The sequence below is a fragment of the Cololabis saira genome, chromosome 21, assembly GCF_033807715.1.
Source record: "Cololabis saira isolate AMF1-May2022 chromosome 21, fColSai1.1, whole genome shotgun sequence".
In the NCBI taxonomy this organism is placed as follows: domain Eukaryota; kingdom Metazoa; phylum Chordata; class Actinopteri; order Beloniformes; family Belonidae; genus Cololabis; species Cololabis saira.
In genome coordinates, this window is record NC_084607.1 from 29,919,200 (window position 1) to 29,940,455 (window position 21,256).

General features: G+C 41.7%; 3 protein-coding genes and 1 non-coding gene across 4 annotated transcripts; 1 reads left to right on the forward strand and 3 right to left on the reverse strand.

The window, feature by feature from the left end:
- The first annotated feature begins 799 nt into the window (after positions 1 to 799).
- On the forward strand, positions 800 to 4,195 carry s1pr5a (sphingosine-1-phosphate receptor 5a). The gene is made up of 2 exons (XM_061711998.1): positions 800 to 936; positions 1,635 to 4,195. The coding sequence occupies exon 2, from the start codon at positions 1,937 to 1,939 to the stop codon at positions 3,071 to 3,073; it is 1,137 nt and encodes a 378-aa protein (XP_061567982.1). The 5' UTR covers positions 800 to 936; positions 1,635 to 1,936; the 3' UTR covers positions 3,074 to 4,195.
- A 1,278-nt stretch (positions 4,196 to 5,473) lies between these two features.
- Positions 5,474 to 10,045, reverse strand: spc24 (SPC24 component of NDC80 kinetochore complex). The gene is made up of 6 exons (XM_061711762.1): positions 9,980 to 10,045; positions 8,666 to 8,841; positions 8,384 to 8,528; positions 7,551 to 7,655; positions 6,746 to 6,822; positions 5,474 to 5,715 (listed from the first exon to the last, which is right to left on the reverse strand). Exons 2-6 carry the CDS (start codon positions 8,829 to 8,831, stop codon positions 5,609 to 5,611), a joined length of 600 nt encoding a protein of 199 aa, XP_061567746.1. The 5' UTR covers positions 8,832 to 8,841; positions 9,980 to 10,045; the 3' UTR covers positions 5,474 to 5,608.
- A 973-nt stretch (positions 10,046 to 11,018) lies between these two features.
- On the reverse strand, positions 11,019 to 21,121 carry kri1 (KRI1 homolog). Its single transcript, XM_061711146.1, has 18 exons — positions 20,932 to 21,121; positions 20,723 to 20,796; positions 20,544 to 20,646; positions 19,344 to 19,443; positions 17,342 to 17,399; positions 17,203 to 17,252; positions 17,033 to 17,132; positions 16,874 to 16,951; positions 16,665 to 16,774; positions 16,347 to 16,575; positions 16,094 to 16,264; positions 13,993 to 14,059; positions 13,689 to 13,816; positions 13,434 to 13,593; positions 13,226 to 13,356; positions 12,032 to 12,096; positions 11,863 to 11,955; positions 11,019 to 11,769 (listed from the first exon to the last, which is right to left on the reverse strand). The coding sequence occupies exons 1-18, from the start codon at positions 21,014 to 21,016 to the stop codon at positions 11,307 to 11,309; spliced, it is 2,265 nt and encodes a 754-aa protein (XP_061567130.1). The 5' UTR covers positions 21,017 to 21,121; the 3' UTR covers positions 11,019 to 11,306.
- On the reverse strand, positions 12,208 to 12,307 carry LOC133422839 (Z30 small nucleolar RNA). The gene has a single exon (XR_009770775.1). It is a non-coding gene; the product is annotated as a Z30 small nucleolar RNA (small nucleolar RNA).
- Positions 21,122 to 21,256: the final 135 nt, after the last annotated feature.

Below are 21,256 nucleotides of genomic sequence, written 5' to 3' on the forward strand. Positions count from 1 at the left end.
CAGCTTGTAATGTTGTTTTTCTCTGAGCCGTCTTGAATCACGCAGAGCCGCCAGGAAAAAATACATAAACACCAAAAGCTGACTTTATGACGAAATAGAGGACAGGTTTGTGTTTAGCGGTTAAGCTTTTGAAATGTGAGTATTACTGATGACTTGCAGCGATATGGAAGGACAATGTAAACTATCTGAAATACCACTAGTAACACTAATAATCAAAGCATAAACATCCATATGTTTTGGGTCATGCCCAGGGGAAGATCTTTAAAAATAATCTCCTAAAAAGGCATGTTTAAGGGGGAAGAAGTGGGAGTTTTGATGTGTGAGGTAATTACAGATGAAGCATATCTAATTCTGAAGTTATTTTCTGTAATGTGAGGTTTCTTAAATACAAAACATGCCCAGCTGCACCACTCTCACAAATCAGTGTTTTTAAACTGACAAATTGACTTGTGAGGTTGTAGTTTAGGCATATTCCTCTGGGTGATCCTCCTCTCTTATTAACCCTGGGTTGGTTGGATAACGACTTCCACATTGTGTGGATAACCTGTAGAGCAGCATCAAGTCTTAACTGCTCTTTAACAGCAATGAGGAATAATACAAGCAGAGCAGGAGAAAAACCTGCGCGGATAACCAGCTCATTTTCTTCCTCCTCGGGTGCAATGACAAGCAGAAACATTTGATCTGTCGTCAAGCTCCAATTTATCATGAGGGTAAATCAGAGGTACAGAGAAGGAGAGAGGAAAAAAGCTGGAGGGGTCAGGGGAAGGAGGGAGAAGAATCGTTGAAGGGCACAGCCCACTGCATGTTCAGTCCTGCCCTGCTCCGTTCCCACACACTCACACTCGAGCGCTGCTGCGCTGATCGTCTGAGTCTGCGCTGCGCTCCGGCCGTGGGATCGTGCTTTTTACTGGATATTTACCGTAAACGTTCATCCAGGTGGGTGGAAAAGGTTTTTAACGGCTACAATTTTAGATTGCTTGCTTGTTTTATCTGATATTTCATTGCCTCCGTGCTCAATTCTCTCTCAATTGGTTTGGATACGGTATGCGTAATTACGCATGTGGAATTAACACAGGCATATGGAGATTATTAGAATATGTCAACTTTGAATCAGTGTCAGTGTTTTGTTTTGTGTTTTTCTTCACATTTAAATACTTAACCTTAACTATTTCTAACTTCTTTTGAACTTTTTTTCTTTGCATGTGCTTGAACGTTATTTTTTAAACTTCTTTAACTTTTGTTCTTGTCTGTATATGCTATTAAAAAGGAAAAAAAAAAAAAACCCGTTGGACATTAATAAACTTCAATTGTCTAATGTAAGAGTGGAATATGCTTTGTGCATTGTTGTCTTAAATATCAGGGGGGGCAGAGCCACCAAAACCAAAATAATGCAGGAAATCGTTTTCTTTCCTCTTTCATTGTATGAAATCCTTCCAATCCAGTAGAGTAATTACACTTAATTGTGATTTTCCATTTAGGAGTTTCCACCTCATTAGTAATTGTTGCTGCTATTCTTAGTTATTTCCTTTTGCGTATTTTGGACATTTCCCCCCATCCCCTTTTAAATAATAATTCATTCTCATGTTGTCCTTTGGTCACCAATATTAACTTTCTCCTTCTTTTGCTACTTGCAGGTTGGCTCTCCTCCCTTAGTGTTCCTCCAGGACATAGTGAAAAAAATACATTCTTGGAGGGGAAATTTTTCAAACCACAGGAAATCCTTTCTTTCAGCATGAAAAGGAACACATTTTCCCCAGCGTAGATCAATGTCAGGACACAGAAGAATGCACAACCACAGGACTATTTGACATCTTGTCTGGAAAACTGATTTGAAAAATCACAGAAGCTGAAGAAAGAATTCCTCTACATCCACGGGAATCCTGAGACTGACCACCGATTCCTCCCGTGCTCCCTGTACTTCCATCTAGCCGTGCCCATGTCTCCCTCTGCAGGAATGTTTCATGAATACCTGAGCAAGACGGTCATCATCGACCACTACAACTTCACCGGAAAGCTGAAAGAGAACAAGTACAAGGACGGAATCAAACCCGAGGCCATAGCCTTCCTGCTCGTCTGCCTGCTCATTGTTCTGGAGAATGCCGTGGTGCTCGTGGCCATCTGGAAGAACAAGAAATTCCATATCCCCATGTACTATTTGCTGGGCAGTCTAACTCTCTCAGACCTGCTGGCGGGCTTCACCTACATGGTGAACCTGGTGACGTCTGGCGCCAACACGTTAAACATGACCCCGCTGCAGTACTTCCTGAGGGAGGGCGGGGTGTTCATCATGCTGGCCGCCTCCGTCATCAGTCTGCTGGCTATCGCCATAGAGCGCCATGTCACCATGGTGAGGATGAAGCCGTACCAGGGGGACAAGCAGGGCCGGATGTTTGCTCTGATCGGAGCCAGCTGGCTGCTGTCCATGTTCCTGGGGGTCCTCCCCGTCCTGGGGTGGAACTGCATGGGGCAGCTGGATCGCTGCTCCACCGTCCTGCCCCTGTACGCCAAAAGTTACATCCTCTTCTGCGTCACCATCTTCAGCGCCATCCTCATGTCCATCGTGGTGCTGTACGTCCGCATCTTCCGGATCGTGAAGTCCAACACCCACCGCCTGGCTTCGGTCCCGCAGCGGAAAGGACTTTACCGCAAGTCTCAGAAGTACATGGCGCTGCTGAAGACGGTCACCATCGTGCTGGGAGTCTTCATCGCCTGCTGGCTGCCCCTTTTCATCCTCCTCCTGGGGGACTTCTTCTGCACCGTCAAGCAATGCGAGGTGCTCTACAAAGCAGACTATTTCCTGGGCATTGCCATGTTCAACTCTCTACTCAACCCCATCATCTACACGCTGACCAGCAAGGACATGAGGAAGGCCATCATCCGGCTGCTCTGCAGGCCCTGCCTCATCACCCAAGACGGGCAAGTGAAGAAGTTTGGGATGCCCTTCCTGGACTGCAGCACCAGTAAGACGGACGGAGCGTCTCACAGACTGGAGGGACTGGAGACGACCGTGTCTACTGGGAACTTAACTCCCTCCACCATTAAAGCCATCTATCCCCGGATGTCGAAGACATGACACGTTCGCTGTCTGACTTCTTTGGGAAGATGCACTGGGACTAAAGTCTTGACTTAGGTGCTTCTTTCCACCTGAGACGTAATCCAAACAGATACGGGATGAAGCACAAGTTTTGTGTTGCACTTTGAAATTGTTTCAGCCATCAGTCAACGTGAACAGTGTAGTGTCTGTGACAGATGTCCAAATTGGGAGATAGTTGTTTAAGCATTTACTTTTTCTCTTTGTTTTTTACTTTACTCTACATTTTCTTTTCCTTTTTCTTGTCATAATGAAAAACATGACTATCGAGGCCTTATTCGTAGCTAAATGGGTTGTTTTTCTTAGGAATAAAATAGCATTACTGTGATGCTTTACACTCTTAAACAAAGGCAGTATTAGTATCGTGGTATCGTAAGTCTATGATCATAAAGAGGAGTGGATGACTGCGTGCAGATGTGTCTCATAAACACAGCCTGTGCCTCTGATGGAGCGGGGAAAGCCCAGGCATTTACTCTTATCTCCTGCTGCCTTTGTAGCGCGTGTTGCTACAAACGTGGAGCATCCACACCCAGTGTAATTTCTGCCATGTGAGTTTTGGTCAGCGCTGATGCTGGGACATCAGAGGCTCGGCGGCCTCAAGACGCAGCGACCACGTCAGATCCCGGCTTGAGCTGGGCGGTTTGCAGCTCTGGAGGTCCCTGCGACATCTGCAGCATCCCATGATGAATGGCTAAGCGCAGTAAAAGCTGACAGCCGAGGCTTGTCGACGCCTTTGGTGGTTTAGCAGACTGGAAAAGTTACAGCTTGTAGCAACGCTCCTCTCTGGTGAGAGCTCATCTTTATTCTGATGATAGATGTTCATTTTTCTGGGGAAACAGCACAGGTATCACTTTTTCTCACATAACAATCTTGTCAAAATCCCAGGAAACATCATGTGAGTTGGGAAATGTCCTAGTGATAGGGAGATAAACACTTCCTCAAATGTAATATTGTATAAAAATACAAAAAAAAATCTATTAATTTTATTTGGTTTACCTTGTAAATAGTTTTTTACTTGTATTGTTTTGTAAAACCTTCACTTAAGTTATAAAGCCAGTTTTATAAATATATATATGCACTGAATAAACATGTGAATCATTTTTACACCTGCTTATTTTCTTCATTTCCGTCTCAACCAATGCATTTAAAGTTTAAGATGTTGCACTGATAATCAAGAGTCTAATTTTTCTAAATAAAACTCAGTTTTGGTTCAAAACTTCCTTTTGCATGGACCTCTTAACTACCAGTAAGTTAAAGTGAAACAAACCCAAAAACGTTCACTTCCTCTATTTTTGTGTGTACACATTTATGTAGCAAATGTGCATGTCTGAGGTTTATTTAAATTTTTTTTTCTGTGTGTGAAGTTTTGAAAAAACAAAACTTATAAAAAAATATATATATATTTATTAAAGTTTAATATTTTACAAATCCAGTGCGTCATATTTCAAATGCATTTCTTCAACAGCTGAACAGGAGCACTTTAAGTAGTGGAAATAACTGGTAGGTAACTCTGGGGTGTATTTAAATCCGTCTTTGTTTTCATGAGACCCAACACCCCATCTACCAGCAAACCACCTGTTAAAACCACCCTGGCTGCGTGCTGCAGAAACTGGCCTGGGTGCCTGCTGCTGTTTACCATAACCGCATATTATAGGTATGAAGAGAAACTCGGCAAGTCATCCAGCCCACTCTGAACCACTCTCCTCGCTGCTCTACACAGAAACTACCCCTCTTCACGTAAGTCAGTTCCTGTGAGGGAAAAGTGCCACCCACAGCAGGCTGTGATGAGATAATGGAGCTGCTTACTTTTATTGTAGATAAATTATTGTAACACTAACTGCTGATTCACCAACACCATGACTGTGCACGGATATAACAGCAATCTATTTGTTCCAAGATGTCATGTTCAAGTATCCAAAGGAGATTAATTTTAAATACATCAAAAATAGAAGACAAAGGACAAAAGTCAGTAATTTGCCAAACCTGTTTTTGCAAAAAACCCACCAAACTAAACTCCACTTAAATGTACACCAACACTTGTGATTTCATTATTGTCAGAAGAGTCATAATAACCTGTAAACTTCTAGTCAAAGGGTAACTCATTAAAAGGGACCATAAAAAGGTCAAATAGTGGCATATACAGTCAAAAATGAAACCTGGATGGTTTAATGGATGAAAAAAGCTTGAAATAAAAACGACCAAATCAAATTTGTAATCTGAAAGTCAGTGGCATCATGCGTTCATCTTTCAGAGAGAAAAGCTCACGCTGATGCAGGTCATTAACCTTCAGCCCCTAAGTAGCTCTACAGCGACATCTGGCGGCCACTTCATCCTCATCTACGATCCTGAGAGCAATTAAACATTCAAATACAACAACTCAACTGAAGCTCTGAGATTTTTTATTCTTGTAAAATATATACATTTTAATTTTGTACATGACAGAGAAAAATGAGCACATACACATACAGAACAAAAATAACACACACAACATCTTAAACGGCCGGATGTGTCTGCCCGCTACCATTTGGTGCTGACGAAGCCCCACAGCTGGTCGCTCACGTCGTTCCGAGACCTGGTGGAGACGTCAGTGTTGATGGGGGTGGCCAGGTCCGCACCATAGTGCACTGCAACGGAGAGTTTGTATCAATGCACACATCTCAGACGGGTGAACTGAGAGAGACACAGCTCAAGGATTATTGATTCAAGAAATGTAATCGATAGCAAACTCAATGACATTCCACAACGCTGGGAAATGGAACATTACAAAGTTAAAACAATCATAGGTCTGTTAAAAGCTGGTAGCGAGCGTAAACTTTCTTTAGAGACCAAAAAAACATGGACTAAAGAAGTTTTGAGTTGGAATACCATGTCTGCAGCTATTAATGAGGGAAACTAACCAACACCAGAATATAATAAGCTGCCACTGATGACTACAAATATCATAATATGGTCCCTACAGAAATATGTGGGTATTCTTAACTTTGTACGTGTTCAGAAAAGTCTTTGAGCAGAACACTCAGTTCAGTTGCTGTTATCTTGCCCCAACTCTGTACAAATCAATTACCAGCTACTGTCAATAGAAACAAGAGGAGAGGATCACAGTCGGTTCTTCTTCTAAACTTAGCGCAAAAAGCAAGGAAATTTGTGTTTGGTAAATTAATTCTTTGTTTTAACAATGCTTCTTTGCAATAAATCTTATACCGTTAAAAAGCCTGTTTATTTCCCTTTTAAATGGAGCCACATCTGTGAGGAACCTGCACTTGTGTGATGAGCAGCAGAGCTGAGTTTGTGGGTGGATTGGGTGATTAAAGTTTGGAGAGGACATATATCAGTAATTTAATAATTGATCCCTTTAACTAACAGCTTAAGAAAACTCAAATATCCTATCTCCAAAAATGTGAATATTCTGGGAATCTTAATCTTAAACTGTAAACCATAATCAGCAATATTAAAATAATAAAAGGCTTGCAATATTTCAGTTGATTTGTAATGAATCCAGAATGTATTACTTTTTTTTTTTTTTTTTTAAATTGCATTACAGAAAATAAAGAACTTTATCACAATATTCTAATTTTCTGAGACAGTCCTGTAAGTATGGTGTGGTCACATCTTTGCAAGGTATACACACAGAAAAATAATAATGCAAACATGTACCTCCTTTTAAAATGTTGGGTTGTGTGTCATATTCCCACTTGATCTTTGTTATTAGGTAGTACAGCTGAGCCACATATCTGTGAACAGAAGAAAAAATAACATCAGAGGATAAATAAAACTACACAGAACTCCTATAAGCAACTAATGACAGCAGATGATGGGTGACCATGAATGGATGACAGAGCTATTCTAGAGAGTCCAAGGGCCTGGACCACAATGCAGGTTCAACTTATCCAGAGTTTCTTTAGGTTATCTGGCTTAACCAACCCCAACAATGAAAATCACACTTAACTATATCACAACTGTGCCCTCAGCTAAGTGTTCATGTTGAAAAGGTGACGTCAGCATCAAGCAATCACAACCATGCACAAAGTCAATATAAAAAAAACTGCGATGATGTACCGGTAGTAGCTTAACATGTAAAGCAAAAAGATATTAAAGCTGCCAGCTGTTGCATAGGAATACAATTTAACTGAATTTGATTGTCTCTGATTGGACTCTACGATTTTTTTCAAAGTTTTTTGTGGTTTAGAAATAATAATTACAGGAAACACCTTGGTCAATGCTTGACCCCAAATTGAAAAGCTGAGTCAAGCTCAATGGGTAAGAGGTATAACCCTGAACTGTGTTTCAGTGTGATGTCTATCCCAAACACTGAAAGATCAGAAGTATTATCCATCATACCACAGTATGTAACATATTGCACGTTGCTGCCAAGTTAATTCCTACATTCGTCAATGGCTCATTCAATCAGGTTCATATTAAAGTAGTCATACATCCTTGTCTCTGACAGTTTGATACTCACACTGACGATGGGATGATTTCCATCGTGTCTTCATCCACCTCAATCTGCAGAGTCTGAAGCTCCTGCTCAGCGTTCCTCAGACTCTCCAGCTCTCTCTGCAGAAATCTACAGGAGAGTTAAGGACTCTAAGAAAGAAGAGGGTAAATACAACACAACAGGAGTTTGACTTTTGTTTTTCCTTTCCTTTCCACATTACCCTCCATTACTGTGGAACCAACTTCCAATCTGGGTTAAGGAGGCTGACAGCACCTCCACCTTTAAAACTAAACTGAAACCTTTCTGTTTAGTAAAGCCTATAGTTAGTGTTTAGTAAACCTCTAGCTGGTGTTGGTAAATCTATAGGTAGTGTAAACTCTAGTGTGTTAGAGTCAGTACTAGTCATAGTCGCAGCTATAGAACAAGACTATAATAGTTAGTCTCAAACATAGCTTGGTGGTAGATATGCTGCTATAGGCCTATGCTGCAGGGAGACACCGACATGATCCACTGCCTCTCACCCTTCTTCTCTTCCCTTCCTCTCTTCTCCTTTTCCATTTTTATTTATTATAAGTATCTATTATTATATAGTATCTCTATAAGTACAGACCCCAGTCTGGCCTTCAGCAGGAGGGTCCCCCCTTAAGAGCCTGGTCCTGCTCAAGGTTTCTTCCCTCTTAAAGGGGAGTTTTTACCTGCCATTGTTTATGTAATAATTGCTCGGGGGTCATGTTCTGGGTCTCTGGAAAGCGTCTAGAGACAACTTTTGTTGTATTAGACGCTATACAAATACAATTGAATTGAATTCACAGACTTTTCCCACAGCAAGAAGATCAGATGTAGAACCAAAAAGATACTGTATTTCCGAGTCTGTCATTTGGCTCTTGGCCGTGCACTGCCTCAGCTGCTCCTCCAAGTTATTCAGCTCCTGCTCCTTGTGGTTCCTCTGCTCCTCCGTGTCCAGCAGTCTCTGACTTTTACTCTCCTCAATTTGAACCATATCTGAGGACGAGAGACAATGACATTCAGGGAACATTTAAATGTAACTTAAATGTAACCATAAAATACAACCTGGAAAATTATAATCAAGCTGATATTTGCAAACACAGACAACAAAAAGAAGACGTCCGATTCCTTGCCATTTAAAATCAGTGCCACAGTCTTCCTCAATTCTGCATGTTGACCGAACAGAGCCTGGTGTTCCCGCTCGACCTGCACCAGTTTCTCCGCCTGGCTGCTGGCGATGAAGGCCTGCAGAGTCTCCCCCATCTCCTCCAGGTCCTGGAACTTGTGACCCTGAGCCATCCTGGAAATGCTGGAAAATAATAATAATAATAATAATACCTTTATTTATAAAGCGCTTTTCAAAAACAAGTCACAAAGTGCTTTACATGCAATTAAAAACAGGAAACAAACAATTAGTGCAATATTAAGACACAATTGAGAGATAATAAAAACAGACAAATAATACAATCAGTTAAATGCAAGTCTAAAATAGTGAGTTTTTAAAAGTGACTTAAAAGAAGACAATGTGTTAGCTACTCTGATCTCCTCCGGCAGGTCATTTAAGCGAGGGGCTAAAACAGAAAAGGCCCGGTCACCCTTGGTCTTTAAGTTAGACCAAGGAACGGCCAGGAATGACCCACCAGAGGATCTCAGGGTGCATTCAGGCTCGTATGAGGTCAGGATGTCAGCTATGTATTCAAGAGGTAGCCTCATACGAGCCTTAAAAGTAATAATTAACATTTTAAAATCCACTCTAAAACGGACTGGGAGCCAGTGAAGGGACTTTAAAATTGGTGTGATATGTTCTCTGGCTGCTGCATTTTGAATTAACTGTAGTTTATTTAGATTTTGCTGAGTGAGGCATGAAAAAAAGTGAATTGCAGTAATCTAACCGGGATGAAATAAATGCATGTATAACTGTCTCTAAGTTTTTAGATGAAAGAGGAAAACACTAAGTAGAAGAGGTGGAGGTAGCTCAGCTTAAAGCAGACTAAACTTCAGCTTCCAGATGCAGAAACATTCACCAGGAAGAATAGCTGCAGTTTTGCTGCAGCTAACAAATAAAACTATTCACATGAATTAACTGAATTGTAACTACCAATTTGTACATAAACAAAGCTGCTGTGACGCAAAAAAAATGCGATTATTTAAGTCAATCAATTTTATTATCAAAAATAAAACTCCACATATACCTTTTTTAAACCATGTACATTAACCTCCACTTTGGATATGTTGCTGAGTTTTAATTCAGTCAAGAGAATATCAACCAACACGTTACATAAACATAGTCTCAGCGTTTTTGCCGTTTTTTACGTAAATATTACAAAGCAAATACACAAAATATACTGACACGTACGTATATACATTTTTTTTTTAAACTTAGTATGTTTTGATAGCACGCTTTGTATAGGAAAATTGAGTTATTTGTTCAAATTCAGAGAACAAACCGTGAGTTGTTTTCCTCCGATTCAAATCCGAGCCGAGGGCGCGCCGCTTCTTCTCTTCTTCTGTGGTGCTTGGCGGACTCGCTGCAGCGGCTAACGCTTGTGCTGTCGCCACCTACCGGCTGGAGGTGATATGACACCCTTCAAGTTCTCTTTCATTAACACTTAGGACTCTTGTTTTGTTTGGATCTCAGAGAGTGTCAAGGACCTGGGTGTTGTCTTTGAGACAAATAACCACGAGGGGGGAAAACAGACAGCAATGAGGGCACAGCCTTATAGTAAAAGTTTAAAGCTCTCAGTGGGATTTGACATAATACAGAGAACAGAGAAAAATAAATAAAAGCTTAATTGGGAGACAACTTCCAGTGAGTCAAGGTTTAACCCTTTAAGGAAAGCATTATTTCTTCTGGTCTAATTCTTGGTCACAAACATTGGGATTACCCATTAAATGTACTCATATCTTTATACAGGACTGTCTCAGAAAATTAGAATATTGTGATTTTCTGTAATGCAATTACAAAAACGTCATACATTCTGGATTCATTACAAAACTGAAATATTGCAAGCCTTTTATTATTTTAATATTGCTGATCATGGCTTACAGCATAAGAAAACTCAAATATCCTATCTCAAAAAAATTTGAATATTCTGGGAATCTTAATCGTAAACCATAATCAGCAATATTAAAATAAAAGGCTTGTAATATTTCAGTTGATTTGTAATGAATCCAGAATGTATGACTTTTTTTTTTTTTTTTTTTTTTTTTTAAATTGCATTATAGAAAATAAAGAACTTTATCACAATATTCTAATTTTCTGAGACAGTCCTGTATAAGACAACACCAGAGGGGGTTTTCTTCACCTGAAGCAGAGCATGAATGCAACAAAATGTATGGCTACTGTCATACAAATGTCTGTGTAGCTTTACTGCCTGATTTTCACTCAAGAGGCCCTGTTTAAGAGGAGGGGAAAAGTCATTGTTTACCCCTGCAAAGTAACGGTGTAATGAAATTCAGCCAAGAAAAAAAAAACACCGGACAGGAAAGAACTCCAGAAGTGGTTATACATAAAATTTTTTACTGTACAAATACTCTGAAATGCTGACACATATGACAATGATACAGCAATCTAGTAAGTTTTAAACCCCAAAATAGCCAAAGGTCCATTTCCATTCCATCCCACTTCCATTTAAAAATTGTCATTTTAATCAAAAGGTTGATTGTAAGAAGATGAAAAATAATGGACCATATAGTTCATGCGCCAGTCAACCCCCGGACCATAAAAACCAAATGATTGTACTAATCTTCCACAGCAACTCAGCAAAAACCACTTCACTCTTTGCTTTTGTTCTTGAGCATCTTCTCCTGGGCCTTTCGTCTCTGTCTGCCCAGTTGTCTGAAGTACAGTCTCTTGGGGTTCAGGCCGTAGGCCTTCAGTCTCTGTCTGCTGAACTCCTTGCCTCCTATTCTCACCCCCGTGGAGAGCCGACCCCCTGAAGGCTTGTGCTTCTTATTGGACCACTTTGGTCTTTCAGTCCTGATTTTCCTCTCCTCTGGTTTGTCTGCTGCCTCCTCTGCCGGCACCTGGAGTTCCTCTTCGTGCTTGATTTTCTTTTTCTTGGGGATGAGGATCTCATCCTCCTCTGCCTCCCTTTCCTCCGTGCCATCTGCTATCTCCACAGTAGAAACTGCGCCACCGTCTTCTGCTCCTCCGTTCTGCTTTGCTGTGTTCATGACACGATCTCTTCTCTTCTTCCCCATTTTGCTCTTAGAGTCTGGTGTGTCTTTATCTTCCCTGTAAAGATAGTTCACACAGAACCGATATGAAATACTGCACATTGTAACAACAGTGGTTTTATTAAACGTGCAGCTGTGCATGTTTACTCACTCATACACAGAGCTGAGGATTTCCTTCTTCTTCCTTTCGTTCTGGGACTTGATTTGATAAGTTTTCAAATCACTCTTCTCTTCCTTGTCAGACCTGAGAGAGCAAAGAAAAGCTTGTAATCATCCCCAGATGTACACGTACAACATATTGGAAGCAATAGAGCAAATACCTGTACATGCAGGTCTTCCTCAGAGAGCACCAGCGGTTCAGCTCGTTGTCATTAGCTTTTAAAACCTGAGAAGAGAAGTATCTGTCATTAATAAAAGTCCTGTACTGGATCATCAGTCCAGAGACGGCATCTGCTTTAGGCACATGTGCAGCAGATTGATCCCATCACTGTGCGATCTGCTCAGAGAGAAGATTGAACTGTCGATCATTCCCTGGTCAGAGCTTTCCCCGGAGGGAAGCAATACCAGATCAGTCACATCGAAGCTCATCACAGCAGCACTGTTGCAGAAATACTGAGTGTTCGGTCTGTGAAACCTTCTCAGCCAAGTCAGAAGTATTATTGTTGCTTTCTTGATGAGATCGAGCGGATTAACAAAGTGGTAAATCTTTGCCTGGAGCTGCAAATTAAGCATTTTCACTAGGCCTGTGTTGGGAGGGAAAAAAAAAAAAATTCCCAATCCTAAATCGATTCTCATATTAATTCCTAAAAAAGAAAATTGATTCATATGTCTAAAGATCGATTTTTTTTTTCCCATTCTCTTTTATTTATTTATGTATTTTTTTTTTTTTTTTTTACAACTTTTGGTTATTTTTTTGTTTATCCCCAAAAAAGGAATGTTTTGTTGGACACGAGAATAACTGGTGCCATGTTTTTTCCTTTAAATATGTTTAAAGGTATGAAAACATTAAAGTGTTAGGTTATAATTGCATAAATTGTCTATATTTCATTACTTTATATACTGTATTGGGGTTACATTTGCAAAAAACCAAATGCTCAAAAATTAAAAACCAAAATAGACCGAAAATGGAACAAATAAAAACGGAATGTGGGAAAAAATAAAACCGATTTCATCCGTCTCCGTTTCTTCCCTGGATCTGTTTGGTAATTCTGACCCACAATGTTTCTGAAAGCAGTTCTATCAGCATTCTGGGAGCTGATTGGTCCTTACAGCATCATTAGCTGCCAATACTTGGTGTTGAATCTCAATATGATACTAGCAGTAATATTTTGCATAACTACAGTCATATAATTCATGCAACAGCTCAAAAAAAACTTTTAATAACAGTAACCCAAATCAATATCGGAATCGAATCAAATCTTGACATTTGAATCGATCCCCAGCCCTAATTTTCACTGTGCAGGAACAGAAAGCCTGACTGATCCCATCACAGCAGAAAACACTCCAGTTCTCACCTCGTCTGTGGTAAGACCAAAGTCGTTGGCCAAAACCTGCCTGTAGCGGAACCTGCAGGGAAGGTCGTCTATGATGTCCTCGTAGTCCAGCTTGTAGTACTCATCCAAGTACTGCTCAAAGCTCTTCTCCTCTGCAAAAACCAACAGCCTTCAGTTAGGTGGCAACCGGGAGACGTGCTGCACCTGCGGGACGTTTGCTGACACTTACGAGGGTCAAACACGGGCTTGTTCTTGGTGATGGCCTCCGCAAAGTAAGACTTCTTTCTCTTCTTGCCCATTTGTGGCAGATCTTCCTTCATCATCTTCTTCCTATCCTTTTTCTTCTTCTTGGAAACAACATGCTGGCTGGGGTCATAGTCTGCATCCATCTACGGGAAAGGAGTAGGATTTTTCATCATCTTAAAACGAACCCCTCTCTGGAGGATAAAACTGCTCTGAACAAAAAAAATAAAAGTTGACTCACAACGAAGTTCTCATCATCGCAGTGGGGTCCAGCAGCATCATCATCATCATCATCATATTCCTGTCCACCATCCCCCTCTCCATCATCGTCCTGCTCCTCTCCTGTCCATGTGTCCCAGTTCCAGTGCTCTGTCGGAAAATAAAGACAATGTCAAGCATTTTTACAACAGAGAACTTTTCCATCACATTGTAACACGAGTCCAAAGCCAATTAACTTTTCCCATCTTTACATAAAATCTGGATATTCATGTTGGCTGTTATCCGAGTTGGTGACAGTAACAAAACAAATCAATGCATCATCTTACCCTCATCATCCTCAAATTGAGGCTTCTCTTCTTCATCGCCTCCATAATATTCATCTCCAAAGAATTTCTGCAAAACACAACCTTCTGGTTAATTAAAATATAACATGAACATGAGCACACTCCCCCAGGGAAGCCGCTACAAACGAACAAAGGATTAAATATAATACAGCTGCATGAGCTAGTCTCATACCAGCTCGTCACTGCTCTGCACCGACTTCACATGACGCCTAATGGTCTTGAAGCGATGCATGCTGGTTCGAAATGTTGTCTGGGTCTTGTTGCAGAACTTCAAGTCATCTGCAGCCACAGGCCGGGAAGTGGCTGGAAACCATCTGAGATGACACAGCTCTGGCTCAAGGCAGAAGCTTGGATCTGTCGTCCAAGTCTGTCGTATAATTTATTTAATATCCTCTGTTCATTTTTGTGTATAGGGAGGTCACGAACTGTAGTAGGCATTTCCAGCAGGAAATGTTTAAAAGGAAAAACGCTAAGGAGTGTAAACTTTTGTTAGGGACCAAAATTATGTCAGAAATGTCAATTAAAGCTCCATATTATCCCGACAGAGCACTCGGCTCTCAGGTGTACTTGTGGTTCCTGGAGTTTCTCGGAGACGGAGCCTTCAGTTACCAGGGTCGTCTCATGTGGAACCAGCTTTCTGTGCTGGATGCAGACACTTTCTACCTTTGAGATCAGTCTTAAACTTAGTTTTTTTGATAAAGATAACGGCTGAAGTGAGAATCTGCACCTCTGAATCTGAAACCATGGTCGTCAGCTAGAAAAGGGTGACGTGTCCTCTCCGGGTCAGGGATCAGATCCTGCCCCAAGTAGAGGAGTTCAAGTACCTCAAGGTCTTGTTCATGATTGAGGGAACAATGGGGCGGGAGATTGACAGATCCGTGAGGTCACGAGCTGCGGGCAGTGATTAAAAGAACCCGGTCATGGATACAAGCAGCCAAAATGAGTTTCCTCCACAGGGTGTGCAGCTCTCCCTTAGGGACGGGGTGAGAAGCTCAGAGCAGAACTGCTGCAGCATCCAGGGGAGCCAGGTAAATAGGCTTGGTCAGCATGTCTCCTGGATGCCCCTCTGGTAAGGTTTTCTGGGTGTGTCCCACTGGAAGGAGACCCTGAGAAAGACCTAGGATACGCTGGAAGACTGTCTCTAACACCTTGGGATGCCTCCCGATGAGATGACACAGTGGCCGGGGAAGTCTACTCAGCCTGCGACCCGACCCCGGATAAGCAGAAGAGGATGGATGGACTCTGATTTATCTGATGGCATGTTCTATCGAATGTTATGATGCAAAACAATTCAAATACAGTAATTGCTCATTTTTCCAAGGAAGTTACGTTCCAAAAAGAACCCGTGATAGGTGAAATCCACGAAGTAGCAATTTTTTTTGGTTTTTTTTTACAATTATTATACAAGGCTTCAAATTGCGGAGATCAGCACCGCCCCACCCCGACCCAAATCATTTGAACGGGAGAAAATGAAAAATGATTATGGAAAAAAAAAAAAAATACAATAAGTACAGTAAGACAAATTGTGGCTTGCGCGTATTTCTCTGCTCTTCTGATGCTGCTGCATCCTGACTCACTCTGTAGCGTCTTTTTCTTGTAAAGCTAAAAAGGTGCAGGTGTGTTTTTTCGAGAGAAGAACATAGTTATGGGTCGTTGTTGTCGCTCTTTTTTTTTCTGGGCAAAAAGATTGTTATAAACAGACATGCCACCATCGATTATATTTGAGAACTGTAGTGAATGATTCAAAGGGTCCCATTCTTGAGCTGCTGCTGAAGCTCATTGGCCGTTCTCAGCATTGTTGCTAAGCGACCAACGTTATTAACAGGAAGTGAAGAAGCGGGGAGACTGTTTAGCCAATCAGAATGCAGAACACGATGCACAATGCAAATCCGTGAAAAGTGAACTGCGTTATAGTGAGGGACTACTGGGTTCACGCTTTGAAAGAGATTAATTGATAAAATGTTTTAAACTGAACTTACTCAGTCTTAATCAATGATTGGTTGCTTTGTAATTCAATGTTGTCCAACAACATCATTTGTGTGTCATTTACGTGCCTGTCTTTAGCGTGTGTGTGTCCACTGACCTGCATGAGCTGGTCGTGCTGCGCCGGATCAAAGTCCCCGTCCAGGTCCTTCTGACTGAAGGCCAGCTGCTCGTTGCCGGTCAGCTCCTGCAGCGTCTTCAGCTTATCCATAATCTCGTTCCTCTTCAGGTTCTTCAGCTGCTTCAGCTGCTCCCGCTTCTGCTCTTTTTCCTGAGATGGTTGTCAGGTCAGAAGTGTGAATCAGCTGGTGAATACAGGAGTATTTATCTCACATTCTGTGACGGACGCACACCTTCGTCTTTCTTTCTTTGATTTCTTCTCGTTTTTGCTTCCTCCTGTCATCCTTGGAGCGCACCGACGTGGCGATGTTTCGGGGGTAGGTCTTGATCTGCTGAGCATCAGGCTCTTCGAAGCGGAAGTTGTAGCTTCTCTCAAAGTCTTCCTGCCGTTCCAGGAAGGTCTCGTCCTCCTCCTCCGAATCGTCCTCGTCGTCCTGGACCACTTCCTCATACGTTGGGATCCTGAACACGGACAAAGAACTTTTAGTGAAAAGAACAAGCGCAACGCGGAGGCATGCGCCTGCATTCAAGCAAAGCAGTTTGCAGCTCACCGTTCGTCATCATGGTCTTCATCAAGGTAGCCCTTGTTCAGCACATAATCTCGGAGGAAACGCTCCCGCTCGTCCAGCTCCGGGTCGTTCCAGTAGTCCCGTAGGTATTTCTGTGCCGACACAAACCACAGAGAACATGAATGTGCATGAAGCATGAAGCACGACACCTTTCAGCTGTCACGCTCTGCAGTCTGACTGAAAACACCCACCATGTCCTTCACGTCCTCCGGAGCCTCCAGCTCAGCCTGGCCTTTCAGCCAGTCCAGGTAGTCCGCCTCTTCTTTATCCTAAAAACACAAAACGCTTTACTCCAGCCTGGAAAGCTTCTGTGCAGTACTAAAAACTACTTAGAGCTGCAAGACTCTGACCTTCTCCTCCTGAGTTTTGTTCCTCCTCATCAATAGCGTAGTCGATTCCTCTTCCGCACTACCTTCATCTTCATCAGTGTCCTCCACAAACTTCCGGAAGCTGCAGAGACGGTTGTATGTCGGTAAATCGAGTACGACGCCTCGCATCTCTGCTGACCGTCTCATCTTACCTCTGCTTCAGCGCCTCCTGCTCCTGCACGTAGCTCGGAGAGGCTTCTCTCTTTAGAGGAAAACAGAAGATAAAGTTCTTGATCATGTTGTTGTTAATAATATTCCCAGTGTGAACACATTCATGACAAGTCTGCCCACCTCTCTTCTCCTGAAATCTTCCTCGTCATCACTGTCATCATCGTCATCTTCATATTTGCTGCAGAATAAAAAACATTTCCACTTCAGCTTTCAACTATCCCACCTCACGGTAGCAATATGAACTTCAAAAATCAGTAATGAAAGCTGGTGATAGCCCAGTGAACAACAAAACACTCTGTTTAAGTATGTTTCATGATGCATCACAGCCTGCCTTAATAGATAAAAAAAAAACGTTTTTTGTATACTGGAACTGCCCAACAGCCTCAAGTATCTACCAGATCATAGCCAACTTTATCATCACAGCAGAGACCATATTAAAACCCACTGTCCATCAAGAGGAGGAGGAGTTTACTCATTACTAACACTGCTAGGGCCAACTAGACCCTCTTGAAGAGAGAAAAAAAAAAAAAAAAAAAAAAAAAAAAAAAAAAAAAAACACGTTTCTCATGTCTGTACTATATTTGTAATTACTTATTTAATTGAAAGGTTGTTTGTGTGAACCTAACCTTGTTGTTCCTGCTGAAGCCCCTACAGCAAACGTTGAAGCTAAATGTTTAAAACTTCATTTTTAACTGTGATCATTGGTTGCTGTTGCTTTGCAAGTACGGTAAAACTGGCTTGGCGTTTGACATCACATAACAGGCAGAAAATGCAGTTTGAGGAACACAAATGATCCAACATGTACATGAAGATCAGTCCAACTTTGGGATCTATGCTGACTTTTGTGTTTCTTGGTGACAGATTATCATCTCCTTAAACTTACCATTTCTCCCACAGCCACTGAAGGTCTTTATGACATCTGACTAACATATTTCTTACTTGGCAACTGAGCCAACTTCTGTCAGTGTTTACCATGAAAAAAACGACATGATTAACCACAAACTTTTGAGCAAAGCTGGTCCTGTTTACCAACACCTGATCAACTCCAGTGTTGTGCATGAACGCGTTCAAATGAACGCGTTCATTGAACAAATTCATTTCTGTGAGAACGTTGAACTGAACACAACATACTTGCAAATAAAGAACTTGTTCATTCTGCAGATCATGAACTGGAATTTGAACTGTTCAGATGATGTGAGTTTCAGCTTCATTGTTTAGCTCCAATTATTACGGAATAATCCTTCTCATTTCACCAGCGCGCACAGTTAAAATACTGGACGAGCCCGGTGCAGTCTTTACAAATGACAGGTGAAGAGAAACGTTGTGGACGCAGCGTCAGCGAGCCGTCATATGATGATCCTTATCTGCCGGAATTTTACACATCGTCTCCCAAAGAGTCCGACGGTAGAAATCTAACCTTTCTGTGCAAATTATGTCCACCTGCGCTGAGAAAACAAGTCAGAGCATCTGCCTCGTCAACTTCAAATTTGAAACGTAATGTGGAGTTAAAGCATCCGTCCAGTGTGTGAAAATATCTGCAAGTGCTTGACAATCAAAAAAGTTCCCAGAAAGAGCAAGAAGACCCAACAGCCCCAAACGACCCCAGTCACACCTGCAACATTCCCAGCAACAGGTAAACAAACTGATAATGGACTACATTGTTGGGGATTTACACCCTGAATAAAGTTGAAAAGCCACTAGGACAATACATGATAGTATACAGCAGTGGTCTCCAACCCTGTCCTGCATGTTTTAGATGTTTCCTTGCGTCATCACACCTGATTCTAATTAATGGTCGTCATCAGCTTGTCATCCAGGTCTGCACAAGTCTGTTAATGACAGTCATTTATATCAGGGTGCTGAAGCAGGAAACATCTAAAACATGAGGACAGGGTCCTGAGGACCAGGGTTGAAGACCACTGGTATACAGTGAACAAGTTTAGGATAGGGTGGCGTTTCATTCGTACTTCTCACCTAAAAATATTGAAATGAACTGAATTTGAACTAGTTCAAAATGAAAATGGTGAACTATGAATGTGAACCATTCATTTTTAAACTATGTGAACTGAACTTTGAACAAGTTCATGAGAAGTCTGAACTTGCACAACACTGATGAACTCACCCTTCCCTCTCCAGTATGACAGCGCGTTCATAGTCCTTGAGATACATGGACTTGACCGGCTCCGTCTTGGATGTTGAAGGCTGTGGGTCGGTGGACGCACCTGGAGGCAGAGGACACACCACATGACCGTGAGGACTAGGGTTGCCACCCGTCCCGTAAAATACGGAATTGTCCTTTATTTGAGAAAAAAAAAAAAAAAAAAAAAAAAAAAATTGCGTCCTGTATTGAACTAATACAGGACGCGATTTGTCCCGTATTTTCATTAACGCCCCATACACACGTCTGTCACACACACAAAATTTCATCAACACTAAATTTAACAATAATGAACAAAATAAAACACAGGAAACATTAAGGTCAGCAAAATCTTTGTGGCGGGACAACAGGACCTGCTGCGTCTGTGCCCAGATCTTTCTTTCTTTCTCTCATATATATATATATATATATATATATATATATATGCCAGACAGCAGGGAGGACTCGGGCTTCACCTCCAGGTAGGGGTTGGGAATTAAAAGTTCCGTATTGAACCAATACGGACATATATTATGCTCTTATTTATGCCATACAGGTGAAGGTCGGAAAATTTTAATATATTGCAAAACGTCATTCGTAATAAATTTAACTAAAGGTGTAACAAATATATTATTTCGCCACTACATTCAAAGCCTTTATTTGTTATGATTTTGGTGATTATGGCTGAGTTTATGAAAACCCAAAACAAAAAATAGAGAATATTTTATGAAATCAATAAACAGTTCCATCTTCAAAATAACAAATAAAGGTTTAACATATCTTGCATTGCATGTAATAAGACTAGGTAATATATTAGTTTCACATTTTAAGTTGAATTATTGAAATAAACTAACTTTTACACCATATTCTTCTATTCTCCTGTAGGCTATATTATCCATCTGGGCTGATGTGGACATACATAGGAGGCTATTTCATTTGCTAGTATGGTTGGCTGTCTGAACAGTCATGCAAGTTGAGTGCTACTTTAAATCAAAGCATTTTGTTTTTTCATATAAAATAAACATTTTTATGCAGTTTAGAAGTTTTGGGGCTTTTTTTTGGCTCCTGCGCTGCTGAAATCGGGGCGTCCCTTATTTCTCTTTCTGAAAGGTGGCAACCCTAGTGAGGACACCACGTGACCTGAGGCTACCTGCAGACCACGAGATCCTAACCCTGGAAACTCACCCTCGGAGTAAAACGTGGCATCCTGCTCGTAGATCTTTGGGTCCCTCTTCTTCAACAGGGACAGCGTTCTGTAAAAATCCCTCTCCACACTCGGGTCCAGCTCCTGTGAGAGGTTAATTCAGGTCAGACCGTTTAAAAGGCTCAACACGTTGATGGAGTGAGAGCAGATTGATGCTCACCACTTCACTGTCGTCGGAGCTGGAGGAGGAGGACTCGTCACTGTCGGCCACTTGGTCCCCATACCGGTCCTTCACTGCTCAAACACACAATAAACGCACCCTTTTCAGAGATAAAACCCGAGCTGGAGGATTAAAAAGCTATGAAGTTAATTACACTTCCCCAAGTTGAGTGGTTAGCATCCCCGCTAGCTGCCAGTCAACACACTTACGTCTCTGTAACTCTTCCTTCTGTCGGTACTTCTCGTATTTCTGCGCGAACTGGGAGTTGATTTTCAGCTCCGACTTGCCCGACATGTTTTTAATGACAGCGTGCTATAAGTTATATACAGCAAATGTGCTTCAATCAAGAGAAAACCAGCCAGGTGCTACACACGCATGTCGAGGTTGGACCACGTGGTTTCCGGTGGACGGAGCAGTGGCGGGAGTTGTCCTGCAGGGGGCGCTCAACCCCAGCTGTAATGCTCGTACTTATGTTTGCAATAATATTTATGACAATTCTCTTCAATCCAGCATTTAAAATGACAACATATTTGG